The following is a 22,189-nucleotide window of genomic DNA, read 5'->3' on the forward strand; positions in this document are numbered from 1 at the left end:
TCCAGATACTTGCTGGCTTTTCAGGGATCTCTGTCTTTTGTTTGCTTCTTTAACTGTTGCTTTTCAAGACATTTCATTTGGGTGCCTTGGTAGTGAGCACCAACCGTGGCACCTAGATGGCTTGGATCCGTGTGCTCACTCTTGGCTCTGGTTCTCTCCTGTTCTCCACTCCAACCTTTCTATTTTATCAAGAGGTAAAGCCAGCAGAAAAATATATGTTCCCCTAATGGCTACAAAGTGATGCTAATAAAGATCAACAAATCCCCTAATTATGATTTTAGATGAGGTCTTTTGGCTTCCACCAAATGATTAAGCATTTCCCAAACTGCTTTTCTAGAATGTGAAAAGATACACTAGGTGTGGTGGGGTAAAGATCCTGTGGTAAAACTGGGAAATGCTTATGTGTTCCCCTCATCTCTGGATCTGCAGTACATCCCAGGGAATGCAATCAGGAGCCTGTTTCAATTCTCCAAGCCAGGCAACTCCTGAAGCTATTTCACTATAACCCATCCTGCCCCCCTTCTCTGGAGCTTTTCTCCTTGGTGTTCTTACCAGCATTTTCTGTAGTTCAAAGGAAGCCATCAAAATAGATACCACTGCAAATGCAAATCAACTTTTCAACAAATATTTGATAGAATAAAGAGTCTTAGCATCCACAAAGGAGAGGACAAAATGGACCGACTTAAAAACGTGGCAGGACATCCTGAGATCACAGCCCAGGAATGGCATCTTAATTAATGATGCTCCTCCTGGAGGATTACATGATGCAAGGATCAGCCTACTCTCTTTCCAGAAGGTTTGGAAAACAACCCTGCGAAGATGTTGGGCAGGGAGAACGAGAAACACCCACCTCCAGCCCCCATGATGTATCTTTAATTACAAGGCAGGCGGAAAGGGGAACTGGCAAATAAACAAAGGGCCACTTCATCTTTGCCTGAATTAAATAGCCTAGGTGCACAACAGGAAACAAAACCTCCAGCTACAGAAGCAGTGAAGAGCACAGCTCAAGGAACCGATGCTTAGCAGCTCACGCAACCCATCTTGGAGCGACATTTAAATTTAATGCCGATGGGCTAGGTATTCTGGAAGCATGGCATCATGCTATTTGTTCTCCTTACCACTCGGTGATAATAAAAGATATATAAATGATCAAACCCATCAAAAGCAACAGTGGGTGGGCCAAAAGAAATTCTAACACTCATTTAATTGCCATCTGCTTTGGAACTGCTTCCCATCACCAGCAGCAGCAGCTCGCAGTGATAAAGCCCCTGCAACGGGTAAGTGCTGATGTCCTCAGCATTTGCGCCTACAGATAAGGGAGCAAAGACAACCCCAGGATTCTGGGGCTCACAGGATTTGACAAAGGAAATGTCATCTTAGCACCCAACCTAGCGCTTCTCTTTCATGTAGGAGTGTGGGGGTAAACAAGAGAGCTGTTTTATGCCATGTTCAGTAGAAAAATGATACTGAAGAAATGAAAGTCCTTTTTATCCATTCCTAGTCATCTGTTTCCAATGTCACTTTTTTTTTTTTTTTAATGTGGAAGTTTGGTTTCTGATAGTTGAAACATCATCTCTCTCCTTCAGCCCAGAAATGTTTTACAACTACTGGGCTTAGGAACAGAACCATTTGTGGAGAGTGCTCAGAAGTGCCACCAGCCTTCTTTGCTCTGTTTTCTTGTATGTTGGGAGCTTTTATTCTACAGCAATGTGGAGGAGAAGCAGTTGCACTAAAATCCCCTGCCTCCTGACATGGCAAGGAAAGAAAATGGGGAACTGACAGGAGACAAGCTGGGTCAGGGTAGAAAATACTGGATCTAACCCAAATCATGTTGGGAGGGAACTGGGCAGCCCAGAGTTCAAAGCTTCTAAAGATCACCATATGCAAGATGGTAAAAATAGTTATGGCAATTGTAAAACTACCAAACGTTCTCCATCAGGAGGGCTTTCTCATCCTCTGGTGACCTCACAGCACAGAACCCCAATAAATAAGAGACCCAAAGCTCCTGCCAATGCCCAAGCCCTTCCTAAGGAATTGTCTTAACTTGGAAAAGCCTTTTTGGAACATTTTTCTTGTTTCTATAAAATGATGCCACCCACCTGATGTGACTGAGATTTAAGATACATTTAAAAATCATACAGAACATTGAGTTGCTGATGCTTAAAGAAAATCATGGTAAAATTACTAATGCATTAGAACTCTGAAACTTTCTAGTAGGCACAGAATTAAAAGATTTTTCTTATGATGATGAATTGCTTATGACAAAACAGTTTACTTTGGCAAAGTAAAGGGCAAAGTTGGAAAGAAGAATATAGAAACAATGGATTTTTCTTGAGTTTGCTACAAATAAATACAAATGAAAAAAAGTTAATGGAAGGATTGCTGTGGTCAGACACTGCTCCTAAGCTGTGGGGCTCAACCAGTGTCCTCATATATCTGCTAAGTGGCCTCAATGAAACAGCATTCTGTCAGGCCAAGAAAAATAGACAGTGTTTGAATCCTCAATCATTACCTTCATAGAAGTTTATCTAGACATTGCGATATATTTGAGACTACTTTGGAAATTATGAGAGAGAGAGAGAAAGGGAGAGGACTTTGGAGTAAATTAAGATTTGAATTAAACAATTACTTAAAAAAAGAAATAGCTCAATTAAAAAAAAACAAAAAATTAAAAAAAAAAACCCACAAAGGGTACTAGAGAGTATTCTTCAGGAAAAGGAATGTAAGTGACCAAGAAACACATGAAATGGGCTTGAGCTGACTCATAATTGTAAATATACAAATTAAAACAATGAGATACCACTTTTACTGCCATTATTGAAAAAAAAAAAAAGGGAGAACTTTTTAGAATCCAGAATTGGCCATGGTGAATCAGAGTAGGCAGTCTCACAGATAATGGGTGGGAGTACGTACTGATCCAACCCAAAGGGCTGGATAAAGAGAAAGTGGTATATACACATACTGGAATAGCATACAACCTTTAAAAATAATTTAAAAGCCTTATATGCATTGGCAGGAATGTTCTCCAAGATATAGTTGTAAATAAAGCAAAGCATAGAACAGGGTGTATTATATTATCTTTTGGAGTTAAATTAAAAAGGAAATATATATGTGATACATACACATATACATATACCCTGTACATTTGTGGATATACATATTTATTACACATATACAGATATGCTTTATGTTTTATAATCTTATGCTATTTTAAGACACTCATGTCTTTCTTTTATTTAAAATGTTATCAAAGAACTATCTAGGTAGCAGGATAATTTTATTTTATTTTTTTCTTTTTTTTTTATTTTTTTTTATTTTATTTTTTTCTAAATCCAAAATAAAACATATATATATAAACTCTCCTTTTTGCTATATTCATATTACACAGTTATTATAGAAAAATAGGGCAAATACAATTTTTAAAAATTGCCAGAGGTTACATATGCTTACCTAAATGATCCAGAAGTAATAAGTAGAGTCCTGCCATATGGGATAGTGTGTTCCCTGTGATATTCCTGGAAGTTGTCCAGTGCAGTGGGTCAGCTCCTCTAAATCCTCCCCCTCCCCCCATTCAAAGAGATAACTACTCCTAAAGGTGGGTTTATATCCTACTAGAATTTTTTGTCTACTTTATGTGTATGTATAAACAGATAACTAAGGGTCTTCATGAGTAATAATGGGATCTTTGCAATTTACTTTTTCTCTTCATAATAAATCACTGTCATCTTTCTATTATGAACACTGAGATCCAAGTCATTATTTTTAATAGATGCATGGTCTTCCACAGAATGGCCTTCCATATTTAACCAATTTTAAAAGTTGAGATTTCATTAGCTTAATCAGGCATAAGAGATCTTACTTCTGTAATTAATCTAAACTTGTGAAGTGATTTTAGACAAACTGACCCACCTGAAAGCTAAGAAAATATAATTTACCAAATTACTTAGTGTCCTGAAAATGTGAGTATTTTAAGGTGCCAAAACTTCAACAAGAAGAGCATACCTCTCTTGCTAAGTAACACTAGCTTTTCAGGATGCATCCTCAAACATGGACCAGAACTTTTCAGCTTTAGCATCATATACTCTATGTTCCAGCTTTCTCAGAATAAGTATATAAGTTCAGCACTTTTCTTATCAAGGCCTTGGCTGGCTGCTTCCCTGTCTAGAGAGAATACTAGTTTACTTCTCTGCTGTGCGTCATCTTTCAAGGTTCAAAGAGCCACGCCCTCCTCAATCCCATTCTGATTAAGCACTTCTTTGTTAAATGCTCTAAACACCCTCTGGGGTACTACCCTATGGGCACTTATAAAATAAATTACACTTATTTATGTAAATGCACATATGTACATGTGTACAGGGTTGGAAAACTCTTGAGGATAAGCGTAGATGACTTTTTCAACTTTGTAACTCTTACCCATAGAGTAGGTACTAAATAAGAATTGGCTACATCTTTTCCTTTGAGAAAAACATTTTAAATCAATATACTAAGAAATTGTTTTTACTGATTGAACTAGTGTATGTTAACAAAAGTTATATCTCATACACTGCTGATAGGTTATTTGGCAATCTGTATCTAAAGCTTTAAATATACATACAACTCCTTCCACTTTAAAGATTTCATTTTCAGGAAATGATCATGTGTATTTCCACAGCTCTACATTTAGGGTTCCCAGGCACAATACTTTTTATAAGAAAAAAGTGGAAATGATTTCAATGTTTATCAATAACGAAACTGTGGATAATACATAAAATGGAATCCCATGCAGATAATAAAAATATTCTCTGTCAAGAGGAAATAAACTCTCAGAAGTAATGAGTCCAAAAGACTATGTACTATAAGATCCATTTAATTAAAATAGAAATGAAGTTGGAAGTAAAGGGACCAATATGGCAACAGAGCTCTCTCTGGGTGGTGAATTTAAGGATGACCCTTTTATTCTTTCTGTTGGGAGAATCTCTTTCTGATACATATATTCTCTATTGTGCCCTTTTTAAAATTAAAGATTGTTTTAATTTGAGAAAGGGTGCATGTGAGCAAGCATGTGCACATGTGAGCAGGGGGAGGAGTGAAGGAGGAGAAGGGGAGGAAGACAGGGGAGAAAGAATCTCAAGCAGACTCTAGGCTGAGTGAGGAGCCCAAGCTGGGGCTCAGTCTCACAGCCCTGAAATCATGACTTGAGCCTAAACCAAGAGTTGGTTGCTTAACTGATGAGCTGGTCAGGTGCCCCTATTTTACCTTTTATAGAATAAAACCTACTAAACATATTTGTGGAATGAATAAATCCATATTATCTTTCTTCAGCCATATAAAAATCTGAGCTATGTATCAACAATTTACTTTTTCTTCCCTAGAAAATGCTGGCATGCAAGACTGCAGAGTTTCATTTTGAACTTCTTCCTATAGAATCAACATAGTCTCTCAATGTTCTAGGGAGCAAGGGCTCTATAGATTTCCTACTCTGCTGGCTCAGCATATAATTGTTCAGATCTGAATGTGGGAGATTAGTTATGCAGGTGGAACAAGGACAGCACACTGTGTAAGTCAAGAGGCCATAAAGAAAATCAGAAAGTTAGAAAAAGACGGTTCTCATATTCTTATATTGTTCTCCTAAGGGAAGTCCCTTATGTAAATCCTCGGTTTCTTTACATTCAAAAGAAATGACTGAAAATTTTGAATAAACAGTCTTTGAAAATCAAATTTCGGTTAAGACATCAACTGCGGAATCCCATCCATGATAACACAGTACAGAAATTTCAAAGGCTTCTGATAAAAAGTCATTACAGTGATACATTAGGAAAGAAATACATAAGACTATTTTTAAAGAGATTAATCTCTTTATGTAAAAATATATGAGACTATTTTAAAGAGATTAAGCGGAATCAATACATACACAAATAACAACATTAGGAATGAGCTGCCCTATAAATACAGACATTTTTTCAGCACAGACCTACATGCACCCACTTTCCTTCTCTACAACTTCCAGGCTCTATGGAGAGTGCTTGGCATGAAGAAGGAACTCAACAAATTAGTTCTTTCCCTTTTCTATTCCAACTGCCCATTTCCCTGGACTAAATTAGAGTATTCCATTTGAAAAGTAACCCATGCAGAGAGAAAACCTGTATATCTTCCACAATATTTGTTTCTACAGCCATTTCTAAAATGCATTAGGTATTATGCACTGCCTACTTTCTAAGCTCAAGTATGTGGAACATGGTGTAATTCATTCCAAGCAGCTGCTGATGCTTGGAAAGACATAATACAGGTCTCCTGTCTCTTTATTATCCACTTAACCAGCCCTACAGCACCCCACCCAGACTCTTTTATGTGCTCTTCTATCAGCTACAGTATGTTCTGGCTTCAAATATAGGCTTTCTTTTTAAATGAAAGGCAGAGGCGGAGGAGGAGGAGTGTCTTTACTCTGAATTTGGTAACTGCAAAAATCCTCATGGTTCACACTCTTCTTGAATCTGTAATCTGGTTGTTAAAGGTGAGGGTTAGAGAAAATCTGCCCTCCAGAGATACAAGCATTATTTCAAAAATCCCCATGAAATAACCCCACATTCCCCAAACAAAACTGTGATGTGTTCCAGCATACTACAGAAATTTTATCTGTATTGATAGCACATATACATCTGTGCACACATTTTTGAGCCTTGCTATGTCATGTACTATAATGATGAGCACTTCACAAGAATGCTATGAGGGAGGGAGTAGGAGTATCTTTACTTTACAGGACAGGGAATGAGAATTTGAGAGGTTGTCACTGTCCCAAGGTCATCCAGCCAGGAAGGAGAATTAGAATTTCCACCCTTCGTTAATTTGACACAATCATTCTGTTTCCTTAGGAGAATACGGAGGATCTCTGTCTTCCTTTAAATGTTTTTGGCTTAATTAAGGGTTATAAAAAGTAAATATATTTGGATGTAAGCAAAATCCTATGATTTGGTCCAGGTTTTGATTTCTCCCATTGATTACCTTAGTAAAACCAAAGGTAGTCTTCTGTGGATGGAGGACTGGGATGTGTGGGGTGTGTGTGTGTGTGTGTGTGTGTGTGTGTGTGTGAAAACGAACTCTTTAGAGGATTTGGAAGAAAATCCAGGCATGTTGATATTTGAGTTCAATTTAAACTAAAAATTTTAGTTCAATTTAAATAAAATAAATATGGTTCCATATTACTTATGTCTTTCTCTCCCTTTGGATGATGGTGTAAGTAAATCCTTCACAAACATATTTGTAAAAATTGATAAATGATATAAAATTACAATATTTTAAAATAAGAAAGAACCTTACAGATAATCCAACCTTGCCCTTTCCTTTCTTCCTAGAAAACCTGAAGTTGCTCTCTATCCTTGATTTCTTCAAGGCTACAAGGATTGGCAGCATGGATAGGAACAGACTTTTTTTTTAACCATTGGTAAAATATTTTATAATCCTATAATTTAGGACTTCTGTACTCACATGTTTAACTTACCTCCAAATCCATCAGGCACATATGTTTTAAGAACAATATTGCAGAAAATTGTTGGCAGTGATAATGGTTTATTTCCCTCGTTTCGAAGGGAAATGTGTCGATAGCCTGCTTGGAGGCCATCCAGTGGAAGAATCCTCTGGCCTATCAGCCTATTGTTGTCGTCATACACTGCTATTCTCAAGACTGCCAGGTCAGGGAGGATTACCTGCAAAGAATGGTAGCTCTCATGGGTATTGTGGAAAGCAGCTTCCAAGAGGCCCAACTCTAGGAATCTGAACCATATCCACACTGTTCTTAAATATGCCTTGATGGTAAAAAGAAGCCCATGATAAGTTTGCATTCCTAAAGGATACTGTGCAAGCTGTAGTGTCCAAGCCATTGAGAAAGCAATTGAACAGGCTTCCTGGAAATCATCTCATCAAAACTTTTAGATGAAACATATGTGAAAGATTACTGGTCCAACCCTTGTGATCTTTCCACACCCCCATGCATAGAATGGACAAGCAAAAGGAGACACCGAGAGATCAAGTGACTTCCCTTAATGTCTTAGATCGAGACAGCTGGGCCTGGAATTGGGGCTCTTGCCTTTGAATCCTGTGGTCTGCCTCCTACTTGGGCTGCTTCTGACATCTAGCTCTGTCTGTCTTTAAGAATATGGAAAGTATCTTGAAGAAATGCTTTGTGTATAAAGGACAATGTATGTAGAAATTTGGATTCTTCCTTTTTCTTGCACTCCTCAGTTTTTAATATTTTGGGATATTAGATAGAATGAGATGGGGCACTTAGAAATGTTAATATATACTCAAGACATCTACTCTTGCCATCTTCAAAATGAGTAAGCAGACATAAAATCTGAGCTCAGAAAGCAGAATTCTGATTCAGATATCAAATAGCAACATGACAAAAAAAAAATCCAATGTTTTAAATCAAGAAGGACTACTCATTGGCTAAGAATAACCAAGACATCTTGGCTAATCTGAGTACTATATCTAAAACTAGACAATGGATCAGTTGCCTATTTATGCCTAGAGGTTATAATTTAATCCAATTTTGTGAAGACGAAGAGGAGAAATCAAGCTAAAATTCATTCAACTTTATATTTACTCTATTGTTTCTCATTTGGTATAAGGGAGTTTGCCTTGTGAGACTAGTGCAAAGAACAAAAATATTAAAAACAAGAGAGAATAAAAGTGAAAGCACTTGGTACCAATGAAAAGCAATTTAACTTCTGAACAACAGTAAAGGATACAGAACTAGCATCTTGTTTCTGGGGCTAGTAATACTACACGTAAAACCAATTTTGATGTCTCCTTATTCAATGAAAACAAAGAATGTCTGAAGTCAACTTGCTGAATTTCTAGAAATGTGTCTAGGGATTATTCATTCTGCCAAAGAACACTGGTCATATATATATATATTAAAAAAAAAAAAAACCTAGGAGGGGGAAGGCCCATGACAGCTATGTATGCAATTTTCATCCTACCCTGACTGTAGGAGAGAAGGTTGCAGTGTGGGTTGCATGGATAACGGTGCTCACATTACAGGGAGAGCCTTAATCTCACATTGGCTTATTTCATTGAATTACTGATCTTCTGTAATCTGGTTTCTGTAAACCAGTTAGTCTATTCTGAAACTGTTAATCCTCATTTTTGTTAAGATAAGAAGCCAATTATCTGTGTTGTAGGACATACAAATGGAGCAGAAACACCAGGAAACCTGTGGCTAATGCAGCAGCAAGAAACTATTTTGGTTAGGCTAACAGAGCAAGTGAGAGAGAAAAATAGCTGTATCTGGAGACAGCACTACCAATGCATGGATTTTTTTTTTTTTAATACATCTTATGCTGACAAAAGAGAAACAAAGGGAAAAATGATTACAAGATTTAAAACCGAATCATTACAGAGTATGATTGTGATTGGTCTTGAGATCAAGATACAGTATTAGGAAAGATCCCCTCCGCTGCTCCCTCCCCTCACCAACCCAAAATAGCACAAGAAGCACAGACTGGAGGGATGGCAACACGTACCAGATGTTCTAGAGGCACAGGACAATACCAACTAATCTATTTAAGGACATTTATTGGCCTTAGTTTTGGGTGCACCATCCTACCTGTCCTCTTGCCTAAAGGAGCACTGTAAGTTACCAGCTGCTGCCAGGGCAGAAAAGAACTCTCCAGTGTATGATGATGTCTACCAGTGAGGACATAGTCTAAGGAGATTGCACACCTGGAATGTAAGCATTGCCACACAGAAGGTGGGCTCCTTGCGGGAGGAAAGGAGAACCAAATGGACAAGGAGATAAACGGAGTAACAATCGTAAGACATCTAAAGTACTTATCCATTGGAAGAAGAGAAAAAGAAGAAATTTTGAGTTATATAATTGCCCCTATATCATGTAGTGTCTATGTCGTCTTTGTATTAACATGTGGCCCGTAGGTTAGCTGAGCAAGTCTGACACTTTGAAAATGCCCTACCTTCCGAAACACAAATGATTCTTCATTGTAAACTGGATTGAGTCCATTGTTCATCACCATGCGAGTTCGGAATTCCTTACGGATAGTGTCGGTGGGCAACCCATACATATCCACTTCTACGTACGTACCAATCTTCTTATCTGATAAAAACTGACCTGATATGACCTGCAGCAACACAGAAATATAGTGAGAGAGAAGTCAAGTCTGTGTAATGGTCAAGAGCAATGAATAATCTGGAAGTAAGAAATCTTTGGTTTATCTTCAGAAATTTTAATTATCAGTGGAAATAATGTATTCATTCCTTACTCAATTGAAAAATTAGTGAGCAACTACTCTATGCCAAAAAAAAAAAAACTGCTCAAGACAGAGGTTCTGCCTTTGACAACTGTCTATAAAAAGAAGAAAAAAATGATGAATCCTGTAATACAAAGAAATAACTTCCACAGCAGCTTAATTCCACTGAAATGCCCACATCTATGAAACAAAGTGATGGGTTGGAATATGGAATGGAATATGTCCCATTACAGCTCTGAAGTTCTTAATTCTTTTTTAAGTCTTGGAAAGAGATGCACTGAAGAAAAAAGCAATGCTACTATTTGTCTATTGGCTGTTATCCCTTACCAATATTGACATTGGTCAGTGCTATGTATTTGTAAAGACCAGCATTAAATTCCACCTATTATAAAGCCATGGACAGACTATTTTTCATTTACTTTCCAAAGGACTATAGACATTTAGCAGGGATTTTTCCATATATTGAATAGATCACAATTTTGAAAGTTTTTCAATGTAAAATTTGACAAACAATAAACTGTATATTTTAAAGTATACAATAAGGTCAGTTTTGACCTATGTGCACATCTGTGGAACTGTTACAGTTTTCACTTTTTCAGAATGTCGTGTAATTAGAACCATACAGTATATAGTATTTTTTTAAGATTTTATTTCTTTATTCATGAGAGACACAGAGAAAGAGAGGCAGAGAGATAGGCAGAGGGAGAAGGAGGCTCCCTGTGGGGAGACCGATGCAGAACTTGATCCCAGGACCCTGGGATCACAACCTGAGCCGAAGGCAGAGGCTCAGCCACTGAGCCACCCAGGTGCCCCAGTGTGTAGTATTTTTATTTGCTTCTTTCACTTAGTAATATGCATGCAAGTTTCCTCTATGTGTTTTCATGACTTGATAGCTTATTTCTTCTCAGTACTGAATAATACCCCATTGTCTGGATGTACCATAGTTTATGTGTATCCAATCACCTATGGAAGGATATCTTGGTTGTCCTTTTTGGCGTAATTTTTGGCAATTACAAATAAAGCTGCTATAAACATTTCTGTGTAGGTTTTTGTATGGATGTAAGTTTTCAATTCATTTGGGTAAATACCCAGGAGCACGATTGCTGGATTATAGGATAAGAGAATGCTTCCAAAGTGGTTGCACCATTTTGCATTTCCTCCAGCAATGAATCCTCTTGCTCCACATCCTCTACTAGGCACTTTTTTTGATCTGGTGTCTTCTGTTGAAAGTAGCTAATGGTTTTACTAGTGAACAAAATGTATCTCTTAGGGAAAAAAAGGAGAATCCCAAAGTTGAGAGCAACACATGGATTGTATAGAGTGACATTAAATATTTCAATGTGATTCCTTAAGGCTTTTCCAGGACCCCATCTGCACACACATTTTTACAATTCTGTGACAAGCAGGGGCCCTACCTGCACTGAGCAAGTGGCTGCAATAACCCCATCGACAGGCGTTTCAGAGAATGGATCAAAGGTTCGATCGGGCCGTCTCATGAAATCTGGTTTGAGGAGGTACCTGGTAGGACAAAAGCATAGAAAGAGTTTATTAGTTGCATTTACAATGACTAAAACCCTCATGCTTCAGGACATGAAGTACTCCCTCCCCCACCATCTCTAATTTAGGAGCTAGGCTTTTAGGCAGGGAATTCTAAGGGTTGAAGAAACTTTTCCTTTCCTAATTGGAAGAGAAGACAGAAAAGAAGGATGTTTTTAGATTTCAGGCTCAGTGACATCTAGAGTTTCCTAATACTATTATATTCTCTTGAAGTTTTTTATGCTATGGATCTCTTTAGATAATTACTCTTATATGTACAAAATAAAATACAAAAAAAACCAATGAAAAACCATTTATATGAGCTATAGTTATTAAAATATGGAGAGTACATGATATTCTACTTTGTGTTTTAATTACTGCATTGAATTATGAGATAAGATGACAGGTTGATAACTGTAACTTCAAAGTACTGATATGCATAAAAATATGTTGTGAGATCTATAACAGTAACACTGTTAATATTAATGTAGATTGTTTTCTATGTTCACAGTCAAAAGAACCATGAAATTTTAGTTAGAGGCAGGTAAACATAAAGATGTAATTATTTCCCTATTTCTGGCCAGTGTAATTAGGCAAGAAAATGAAATAAAAGGTATCTATGGAAAGAAATAAGTAAAACTTCTTGTCACAGAGGACATGATCTTGTATATAGAATCTATTTAAGGAATCTACCCTAGGGAATCTACTAAAAAAATGATCAGGGGGCGCCTGGGTGGTTGTCAGTTGAAAGTCCAACTCTTGGTTTTGCTCAGGTCATGATCTCATGGGTCATAAGACTGAACCTGCACTGGGCTCCATGCTCAGTGAGGAGTCGCTTGAATATTCTTTCCCTCTGCCCCTCAGCCCCTCATACACTTTCTTTCTAAAATAAATGGAGAAATCTTTAAAAAAAATGAGCAGAACTAGTAAATGAATTCAGCAAGGCTGCAGGACACAAAACCAATATACAAAAATCAATTTTATTTTTATATACCAGCAATGAAAAATCCAAAAGTGAAATTAAGAAGATTCCATTTATGATAGCATAAAAAAGAATAAAATACTTAGGAATAAATATAACAAAGTAAGTGCATATACTTTGAAAACTACAAAACACTGTTTAAAGATATTGAAGAAGATCTAAGTAAATGGAAAGACATCTTGTGTTCATGGATCAGAAGACAATATGGTTAAGGTGGCACCAATTCACCAAATTGATATACTGATTCAATCCCTATCCAAATCCCAACTGGCTTCTTTAGAAATTGACATGCTGATCCTAAAACTCAAGGACCAAGAATAGCCCAACCACCCTTAAGCAAGAAAAACAAAAGTTGAAAGTTTCGTAATTCTCAATTTCAAAACTTTCTACAAAGCAACAGTAATCAAGGCAGTACACTTGATTGGTGTAAGGATGCACATATAAATCAATGAGATAGAAATGGGAGTCTATAAATAAATTCATTTATCTTTGATCAGTTGGTTTTTGACAAGGATGCCAAGATTTTTCAATGGGAGAAAGAATATTCTTTTAAACAAATGTTGCTAGGACAACTGTAATGGCCACATGCAAAAGAATAAAATTAGCCCCTTCTCTCACGCCATATACAAAAATTAACTCCAGATGAATCAAAGACTTAAATATAAGAACCAAAATGGTAAAATTCTTAGAAGAAAAAGTAAGGATAAATCTTCACGACTTGGCAATGGGTCTTAGACATAGCATCAAAAGCACAAGCAACAAGAGAAAAAAGATAAACTTGGCCTTATCATAAAACTTTTGCACTTCAAAAGTCACTATATCAAGACAGTGAATATACAAGCCACAGAATTGGGAGAAAGTATTTGCAAATCATAACTATCTGATAAGAGGTTTGTGTCTACAATATGTCAAAAACAAATAACCCAGTTAAAAAATGGGCAGGTGATCTGAATACACATTTCTCCAAAAAAGAGAAACAAATGGCTGATAGGGGCACGAAAAGATGCTTACTTAGAATCATTAGTTACCAGGGATAACTGATAACTAATTTTTATTTGATAAGCAAATCAAAATCACAAGAGATGTTACACACACATTAGGATGGCTATAGTAAAAAAGTCAAATAGTTAAGTGTCGACAAGGACATAGAAAAATTGGAACCCTCATACATTGTCAGTGGGAGTGTAAAATGACACAGCACATTATAAGATAGTCTGGAAGTTCCTCAAACAGCTAAACAGAGTTGCCAAATGACCCAGTAATTCCACTCTTAGTATATACCCAAGAAAAATGAAAACATATCTACACAAAAACTTGTATGTGAATATTATAACAGCATTATTTATAACCAAAAGACAGAAACAATCCAAATGCCTATTGATAGATGAATGGATATATATAGTATGTAGCATATCTATACAATGGGAACTTACTCAACAATAGAAGAAAATGAAGTACTGGTATCTGCTACAACATAAACCTTGAAAACATAATGCTAAGTGAAAGAAGGCAGTCCCAAAAGACGTACCACATGAATACATTTATATAAAATGTGCAGTATAGACAAATATAAAGAGAGAGAGTAAATGGCAGTTGCTTACATCTGGGAATAGGGATCAGGGGATCCTGGGAGGTAAGAGCACAAGGGTAGGAGTTTTCTTTTTGAGGTAAGGAAAATGTTTTGAAATTGACCTAACTACACAAATGTCTGCCCCTTATGCCCTTTTGTTATAGTCACATAATTACACCTCACCCAGATTCCATAACCCCCCAGTTTGAACTTGTATCAATTTGATCTCTCCAAGAAAAATTATTTTTGTTACAAAGAACTATAACCAAAGAGAAATTCCATACTAATATGAGCAGCAGGTAAGGGATGATAAAAGTACTTTCCCCAAAACTATAGGTTTACTTTTAAGTGTAAAAGAATCAAAATTAGAGGGATCAAATCTTTCCTATTCTTTAAAAGCATAACTTTTACTGAGTTTAACTCTAGATGATATCAAATTTATTATCTTTTAAAATCCAACCTAAAAGGATTCTGAGGTGTGATATTTCTCCTTAAGGAAAGATTCCAAGTCACATTTTTGTGGTTTTCACAAAGTTGTCATTTGTTGCTATCTTCTACGTTCCAACAAAAAAGTGTTAAAGAAAATAACGCCACCTTCGACTTAGAGATGTAATCATCAATGAAGAACCTCCAAGGGACAACAATGATTTTTAAATCAAGGATATAGAGAGTTTTCAGAATTGCTCAAATATTAAAGGTGATTTTGAACTTTCCCCTGTCTCCAAGAGAATGCAACCCTAAATGTTAGTTTAAAAGATGTCTAACTGCACAAAAGAGATGGTTTCCTGTGTTTACAGAGTTTTTGATTTAGGCCTTTTTTTGTGGCTAGTGTTAGCCACTGGAAAACATGATGATAGAGCAAAAGTTGAAGCCTTAGGATGGTAAGGAGATGAGAAACTACAATATTACGCATACTACTTCCAGGGGAGCCTACCAGCATCAGACATTAGCTCAGAGGGGAGATAACAGGTGATGGTTCTGGCTATCACAGGACAGGGAACATTTGGAATGAGGGATTCTGCATCCTGAGAACAACAGGGGCAGTAGTTTCCTGGAGACTCAGTACTCTCCATTCCCCAGAGCCATTTCTGAAGGCACCTTTCTCAACAAAAATACAAAATTGTGATACTGATGATTTCCTAGTGCCAAAAACATTCTTCCATGTTGCCTGCTTCCATATCTGCTTAGAAGAAAACTAATCTCTGAGAGAGTAAACTGATCCAAAATAAGAAATGCCAGGAGGAAAGGGTAAGAAAATGGAGTCTAATTTTCCAAAGCAGGCAACCTTTGGTGTAATGTATTCATTTTATGTACTTAAAAAATAAAAGAGAGCATGTAGAAGTTTGACAGGGCCACGAGGTAAGCCCTGGCCTGGGGCTGACCCTAGCTAGCTTGTCTTCAAGGTGTGTCTGTTCTGGCCTGTGGTGGCCTGCAATGCAGCAGAGGCTGTCACTCACTAGTGGCTGTGTAGGTCCAGGGATCCCCAGGCACCAATGGGACCTGTGTCCCATAGGGCTCTCTGCTTGGTTTAATGCTCTTGCAGCCACCATCTTGAAATTCTTAATCTGTGAACAAGGAGGACTTCATTTTCATTTTGCATTGGGCCCCACAAACTATGTAGCCAGGTGTTTTTTGGCACAGAAAATAAATTCATTCCAAGAATCCAAGTCTGTGTGGTGGGCATGGGTATAAGCCAAAGCCAATGACAAGTGAAGGGACCTAAGGATTTTCTGTGGCCTTGGAAAGCAAGGGAGGAAGAGAAGGGTCTTCAGCTAGATGGGTGGACAGGAGCCATAAGAATCAGAGGGTGGGGTCATAAGGAAGGACAACCTATTTCATCACACCCAACGTGGCATCAATTGTTCAATAATCCATTATCTTCTTTACCAGCAAGAAAGCAAAATGGCTGACTATAAGATGTCATGGAATTCAAGACATGTTCCAATCTGAGAAAGTTTTTTTTTTAATCTTTTATTTATTTTTTTACGATTTATTTATTCATGAGAGACAGACAGAGACAGAGAGAGAAAGAGAAAGAGAGAGAGAGAGAGAGGCAGAGACACAGGCCGAGGGAGAAGCAGGCTCCTCACAGGGAGCCCGATGCGGAACTTAATCCGGGATCCTGGGATCATGCTGTGAGCTGAAGGCAGATGCTCAACGACTGAGCCACCCAGGCATCCCTAATCTGAGAAAGTTCTACAAAAAGTGTGCATCCTTGAATCCTACTAGTTTGGTATCGACCAATCTCAATTTCCTCTGAAAGCCGGCAGACTTGAAAAATGAACTTGCTCTATTTTGTTTCATTAGAAATTGTAGAAATGCCACATTTGTACACTTTTGCTCATTTTTAAAATGAGTCTATCATAAACTACTGCTCACTTTCCTACTAAAAAACACACTTACTGAGCCCAATGGCACAGCCTCCCAAGAGATCAGCCCAGAGAGCAGACAGGAAATTCCAGAAAGGTTCCCAATGTTTCATTAGTGTTGATGGATTCAGAGGGTGTCCATGCGCTTTGCACACTGGTGTTCTCCATAAAGCAGCTACTGCTTGTCACCCTAAGCCTAAAAGGTACAGAATGCCTCTTTACGGAAGCCCAGTCTACAGACACACCATCAAGGAGTTTTTAACAAGTCCCTGTAGGTGAGTAGGAGAACCACAAGGGCAAGGTAGTGAAAGCCAGAGCTTCATGGATGCCCTCACTTCCCGGGAATGCATCCGGTGAGCCAGCCCTGTGACTACCAGCTATGACCACTCCATCACAGAAGAGCCGAGAAACAGACAACTGAGAAGATTTCTTCCCTCTTTCCTGTCAGTGATGACCTTTGCCTCCGGTTGGGCAAAAGGGAAGCCTGAGGGAATGATGACACATGACTGAATGCTACGGTCAATGCATCTCCAAGTTGGGCTGCCGAACTCAACAATCCTATTTTTCTAGCCCCTCTTACAGGACTTAGGTTTTTGGTCACATCACTCAAACACTTCAGCACAGAGTTCAGGCTAGAGGAGCACTGCCCTGGTCTGTGAATGCATTCTGAAAATAAACAGTGGTGCATAAAAGGAGACACTGAGGTGTGACTGGGTAGCCCAGTGGTTGAGCATCTGCCTTTGGCTCAGGGCATGATCCCAAGGAATCCTTCCTGGGATCGAGTCACGCATCAGGATCTCCAGGAGGAGCCTGCTTCTCCCTCTGCCTATGTCTCTGCCTCTCTCTCTGTATCCATCATGAATAAATAAAATCTAAAAAAAAAAGAGAGACACTGATCATGTGAACCAGGGTGAAACAGAAAATCCTGCAAAGAAATGGAGCATACAGGTACAACTCCTGTTAGGACCTCTCTATCTGGAGACTGTTCCTCTCCCTGTGAAAGTATGGTCCATCGGACAGCTGAGGCAAAAAAGGGAAAACTTTAGTGTCATGGGGCCACAAGGAAGGTTCCTAGGAGGGAGCCCCGCCAAGGCTGATGTGTCTGGTATGAACCATGAGGGCCCTAGCTGCCTCCCTGAACTCTGTAAAGGCCCAATTTGGACAAAGCACTTAATGATTCTTGCCTGGCTTGTGTGTGTGATCCACCATGAGGTCCTAAGCTTTTCTTAAACCTCCCTGTGCACAGAAATTTGCAGTTTATGAAGTACCTTCAGATACACTCCTTTTTGTCCTTCCTGGGCTGCCGCCACAAACCCAATGTGATGAATTTTGTGGTCTTCATTTCATGGAGCACAAGATGGTGGCCCAGAATCTACCACAGATGCCAGGCAACTAGAGCTAGGGTGGAGGAGCTAGGGCTCAAAGCTGGGCTTTAGCCTGGAGCTTTTAGCCCCACACAACCACCACCCCCTGCAGCCTCAGCTTGCCCCTGGGGGTCCATCCATCAATCTCCTGGTTAGGAACGTCATGCATTAAACAACAACAGAGCTTTAAAAAAATTCTACAATGTGTATATTGTGGTTTCCTTCTGAATTGCATCATTTTTATTTCTTTCTGTAACTGACATTTAACGTATTGGTTTAAGGTATATGATTTTAATTTCTTTCAAAGCACACAGGAGAGGAAAATATCATGTACGTGCCAGCTATGCATGTGGTGGGTTACTCATGGGTGTAGACGAACTGGCAGAGAACCATCTGGCAGGCAGGAAGAGGTGTGGGTATGCACTCTGAACCCACGGCTGCTGAAAAATGTTATCTTGATTGGCTGGTTTTAGTGATAAAAATGAGGTATTCAACTAGAGAGGCCAAGAATTTCCCGACAGTAGTATTATGGATGGGATGGCTCTCCATTGGATTAATTTAGGGGCATGGGGACAGATGCAGGGATGAAAAACATGGCTACACAGTTTTTTCCTCTATAGAATTTAACTTCACAGTTTCATTTAACCTTTCAGTGTTCTACACTATGAAATTAGGGAATTAACATTTCCTATTTCACTCCTTGGTTCACAGATTTTAAAGAATGCCAGTTAAGTAAACTAGAACAATATTCAGAGCATTATTTCTTGATAACTGCTATTTACAAGACATGCAAAAGAATCAAGACAGGACAAAGTTTTCTTCCTAGGTGTATTAAATTCAAATCGACACCCACAACTTCATTATATGTTAAATCAACATAGAAGGAATTCCTCTATTTCTTAGGCAAAATAACATATATTTAATATCTATGTTTCCAGTTAATGTCCAAATGAGCAGGAATCATTATCTATCATACCTATACAAACTTCCACTCTTAAATTTAAAGCCAGAGAATTAAACTCTAGAGTGTGTATTATAAACTGCTTAACTTGTGGCTGATTTTTTTTTAAAACCCGCTTAGTAAACTGGGCAGATGAAGAATGTATACTTGCAAATATAATCTATCTAGGGATTTCAATTGTTTCTATCCCATCCCTCAAACTCAGCTTAAATTGGGCAGCCCCTAATTAAAAATGACACAGTTTCAATATAGCTGTAGTATGGAGTTCAGGAACAAGATGACAACAGTTTAAATCACATTACTCACCCACATGATCCATTATACTCAAATTTTCCCTGATTCAATTGCATCGCTAAATCTGTCAAGAGACAAAAATAATTTAGCATCTCATCTTCCTGGACAAAGAAAACCATGATGGGTGATTTTAAACAATGGAAATCAGATACTGATCCGAGGCCAAAAGGTCCTTTTTAACATTACAAGGTACTTCTGGGTCTGTTGAGAGCACACAACTTTCTTCCCTGCTGAAATCATGTTGTGTTTAAGTTAAACATAAAATATATTTTCATAGAGATGCTTAGAATTGCTTTAAAAATTGGATTCAATATATGAGTCAAATGATCGTTCAATTAGTGTTGAGTATAGATGTTCAACTGGGAAGAATACACCTTATGATCACAGATTAAGGGGTGGCTAGGGATATCCAGTAGGGTCATAGGAGTACAAACTTGATTAAAAACACTAAATAAAATAAAATTAGTAGCTTGCTCCTACTTTTAGACTTAGGGAGAATTCTTCTAGTGGGGACTACACTGGCAGGGCATGCTTATGATTTTTCTCTAGCAATGGGACACAATCTTCTCTTTTCTCATTTGCAAAAAAAAAAAAAAAAGAATAAGCTGATGGATTTTTTTCCTTCTTCAACATGTTGTGACTGATCCTAACGTTACAGAAAAAACATAAGCTGACCTAGTGAATGAACTGGTTTAGAATCATTTAATCCATATAATGGACTCACTGACAACTGGAAATACAATACAAGTTGAACCCTCTCTCTTTCTCTCTTTTTTTTAAGTAAAATTAGCGATACTCTTGTATTTGGTCTCTGATAGAAACACTATGGGATTGTGCTGGTACCTGGTCATAGTTTAGCATAGCAAGGACTAATGGAGATGCTGTGTAGACAATTGACTCCAGCTTCTGGTCCCTGAGAAGGTGCCACCAAGGGGAGGGAAGCACAGTCAAGACCACATTCATGGCAAAGGGATGGAAGTCAAGAGACCTGTTAATCAGTCCAAATAATAGGGAACAAGGTGGAGAGAAACTCTCAAAGTAGGGTGGATGGACTAGAGAAGAAAAACGTTCCCAAATCAGGAAAGATAGGAGGTATGCCCTCATATAGCAAAGGACTGAACAATAAAAGGTTTTTGTTTTGCTTTGTTTTACCATTTTTAAGGACCAGGCTATGGAATTAACCACAGCACATGAATACTTCTTACCTCTTTTAGGAAAACAACTAGAAACCTAGTTTTAAATCTCTAATCTTAAAGTTGTAATCCTAAACTCTTAACAGGCTTTAAAAGCTTAAAAAATTGTTTATGCATTTAAAAAATTTACTTCTCTCCTTCCAGGGAAGGGAAAAATATAATATATTGGAAACTTGCCTTTGAATACACTTTGGAGGACAAAGTTACAGATTAGTGCCTCTACGAATATATAAATCCTTACACACTTAGTGGAGTCTACTCGAGCATATTCTGTACCTTTATGGTGACATGCCACTGCATTATTGATATCTGCTGAATGTTAACAGTGGGAAGGGTACTTTCTAAAGGAGAAATGAGTCATAGTTACTGTACAGAGATACTCAAATTTTTCTCATTTAATTTGGTCTCTGGAAATGAAGATAAGTATGATCCAAAAAAGAAGAAAAATTAGAAATATTGTGGAAAAGGGGACAATGTTTGGCAGATTAGCTGTGGTATTTATGAAAGGAAATTAAATTTAAATCAAAATATTTTGTCTTCTACCCTTTTTATGGCTCTATTTTTAGTTTTTCATATCTCACCATTACATAAATCCAACATCACATTGTTTTGCCATATGTCTGCTTCCTTTAAAAAATGCCCACAGCCAACTGATGGCAACTGTTTGGCACCATCCTGTCAAAGTGTTCTCCTGGAATTTGAGGTCACTGGACATCAGTTCGTACCTGGGGTTTGATAGTTCAGCGAAACCATCTGGCAGCCAGCATTCCAGAAAATTTGAGGCATGTAATTACTGGAATCAACCCGGCCTCCCTTGGGGTAAATGCGACTCATTTGCCGTTTGTTATAACTGTGTAACTTATTAAGGAGAACAGAAAAAAAAGAGTATTCCAGAAGCAATAAATAAACATAAAGTCTAGACCAATAATGACACACAGATAACAGAGATAAATTTCACATTTTTAAGTGATGCTTGGAAGAAAAACCACAGTTCACTGTGTAGACTATAAAAACAATTCACATTTGTGCAGATTTTCAGTTGCTGTGGTCTTTCACACATACTATTTTATTAGCACTACAACCACAATGATCTATCAGCCATTTATCTGTTTTAGAGACTTCTGCCAACCCCAAAGTGAACCTGCCATTCATTCCATTTACTACATAAGGATACTTCACAAATTCAATTGCATGTGTCTTCAAGTAGCCTAGACCAACGGACTCGTTAAAAGAAGACATGTTATAATGAATATTGCGCTCTGTAAAGAAAAATAAAGATGCACTCAGAAATGCTCCCATCCAACCTCGAGGAAAGACAAGTAATAAACATAATCACATCCTGAATCACGAGGCTTTGGAGGCAGATGTTTCATTATCTTATCAGTATCTCCTACTTTCATTAACATCTTGTGGATAGGACAGCTGACTTAAATAGTGATGGATTAAATTTGGAGTCATTAAACAAATTATGTGTAATGTTCCCACACAGCCACCCCTGAAATATGTACACTTGATGACGATGATGGCTTCTCCAGCCCAAAAATGATTATGAAAGTTTAAAAATACTGCAGTACAGTTTTGGAGGGCTGTTTTTGATGAAAAGATGTCTTATGAAAATACACCGAATGCAAGAAGCAATACCAAGCTCTCCTAGTGCTACGAAATCCACAGTATCTCAG

General features: G+C 37.9%; 1 protein-coding gene across 11 annotated transcripts in view; it reads right to left on the reverse strand.

Annotated features, from left to right (window-relative positions):
* PLCB4 (phospholipase C beta 4) overlaps window positions 1–22,189 on the reverse strand; it is a 419,571-nt gene that overhangs the window by 41,495 nt on the left and 355,887 nt on the right. For all 11 annotated transcript variants that reach the window (XM_038571637.1, XM_038571634.1, XM_038571639.1 and 8 more), the window contains 6 exons: window positions 21,685–21,769; window positions 21,236–21,360; window positions 19,330–19,381; window positions 11,657–11,759; window positions 9,948–10,112; window positions 7,475–7,679 (listed from right to left, as the gene is read on the reverse strand). In XM_038571637.1, coding sequence (XP_038427565.1) covers window positions 7,475–7,679; window positions 9,948–10,112; window positions 11,657–11,759; window positions 19,330–19,381; window positions 21,236–21,360; window positions 21,685–21,769 — 735 coding nt within the window. The remainder of the gene's footprint in view (window positions 1–7,474; window positions 7,680–9,947; window positions 10,113–11,656; window positions 11,760–19,329; window positions 19,382–21,235; window positions 21,361–21,684; window positions 21,770–22,189) is intronic.

This window comes from Canis lupus, chromosome 24 (assembly GCF_011100685.1).
Source record: "Canis lupus familiaris isolate Mischka breed German Shepherd chromosome 24, alternate assembly UU_Cfam_GSD_1.0, whole genome shotgun sequence".
Classification (NCBI taxonomy): domain Eukaryota; kingdom Metazoa; phylum Chordata; class Mammalia; order Carnivora; family Canidae; genus Canis; species Canis lupus.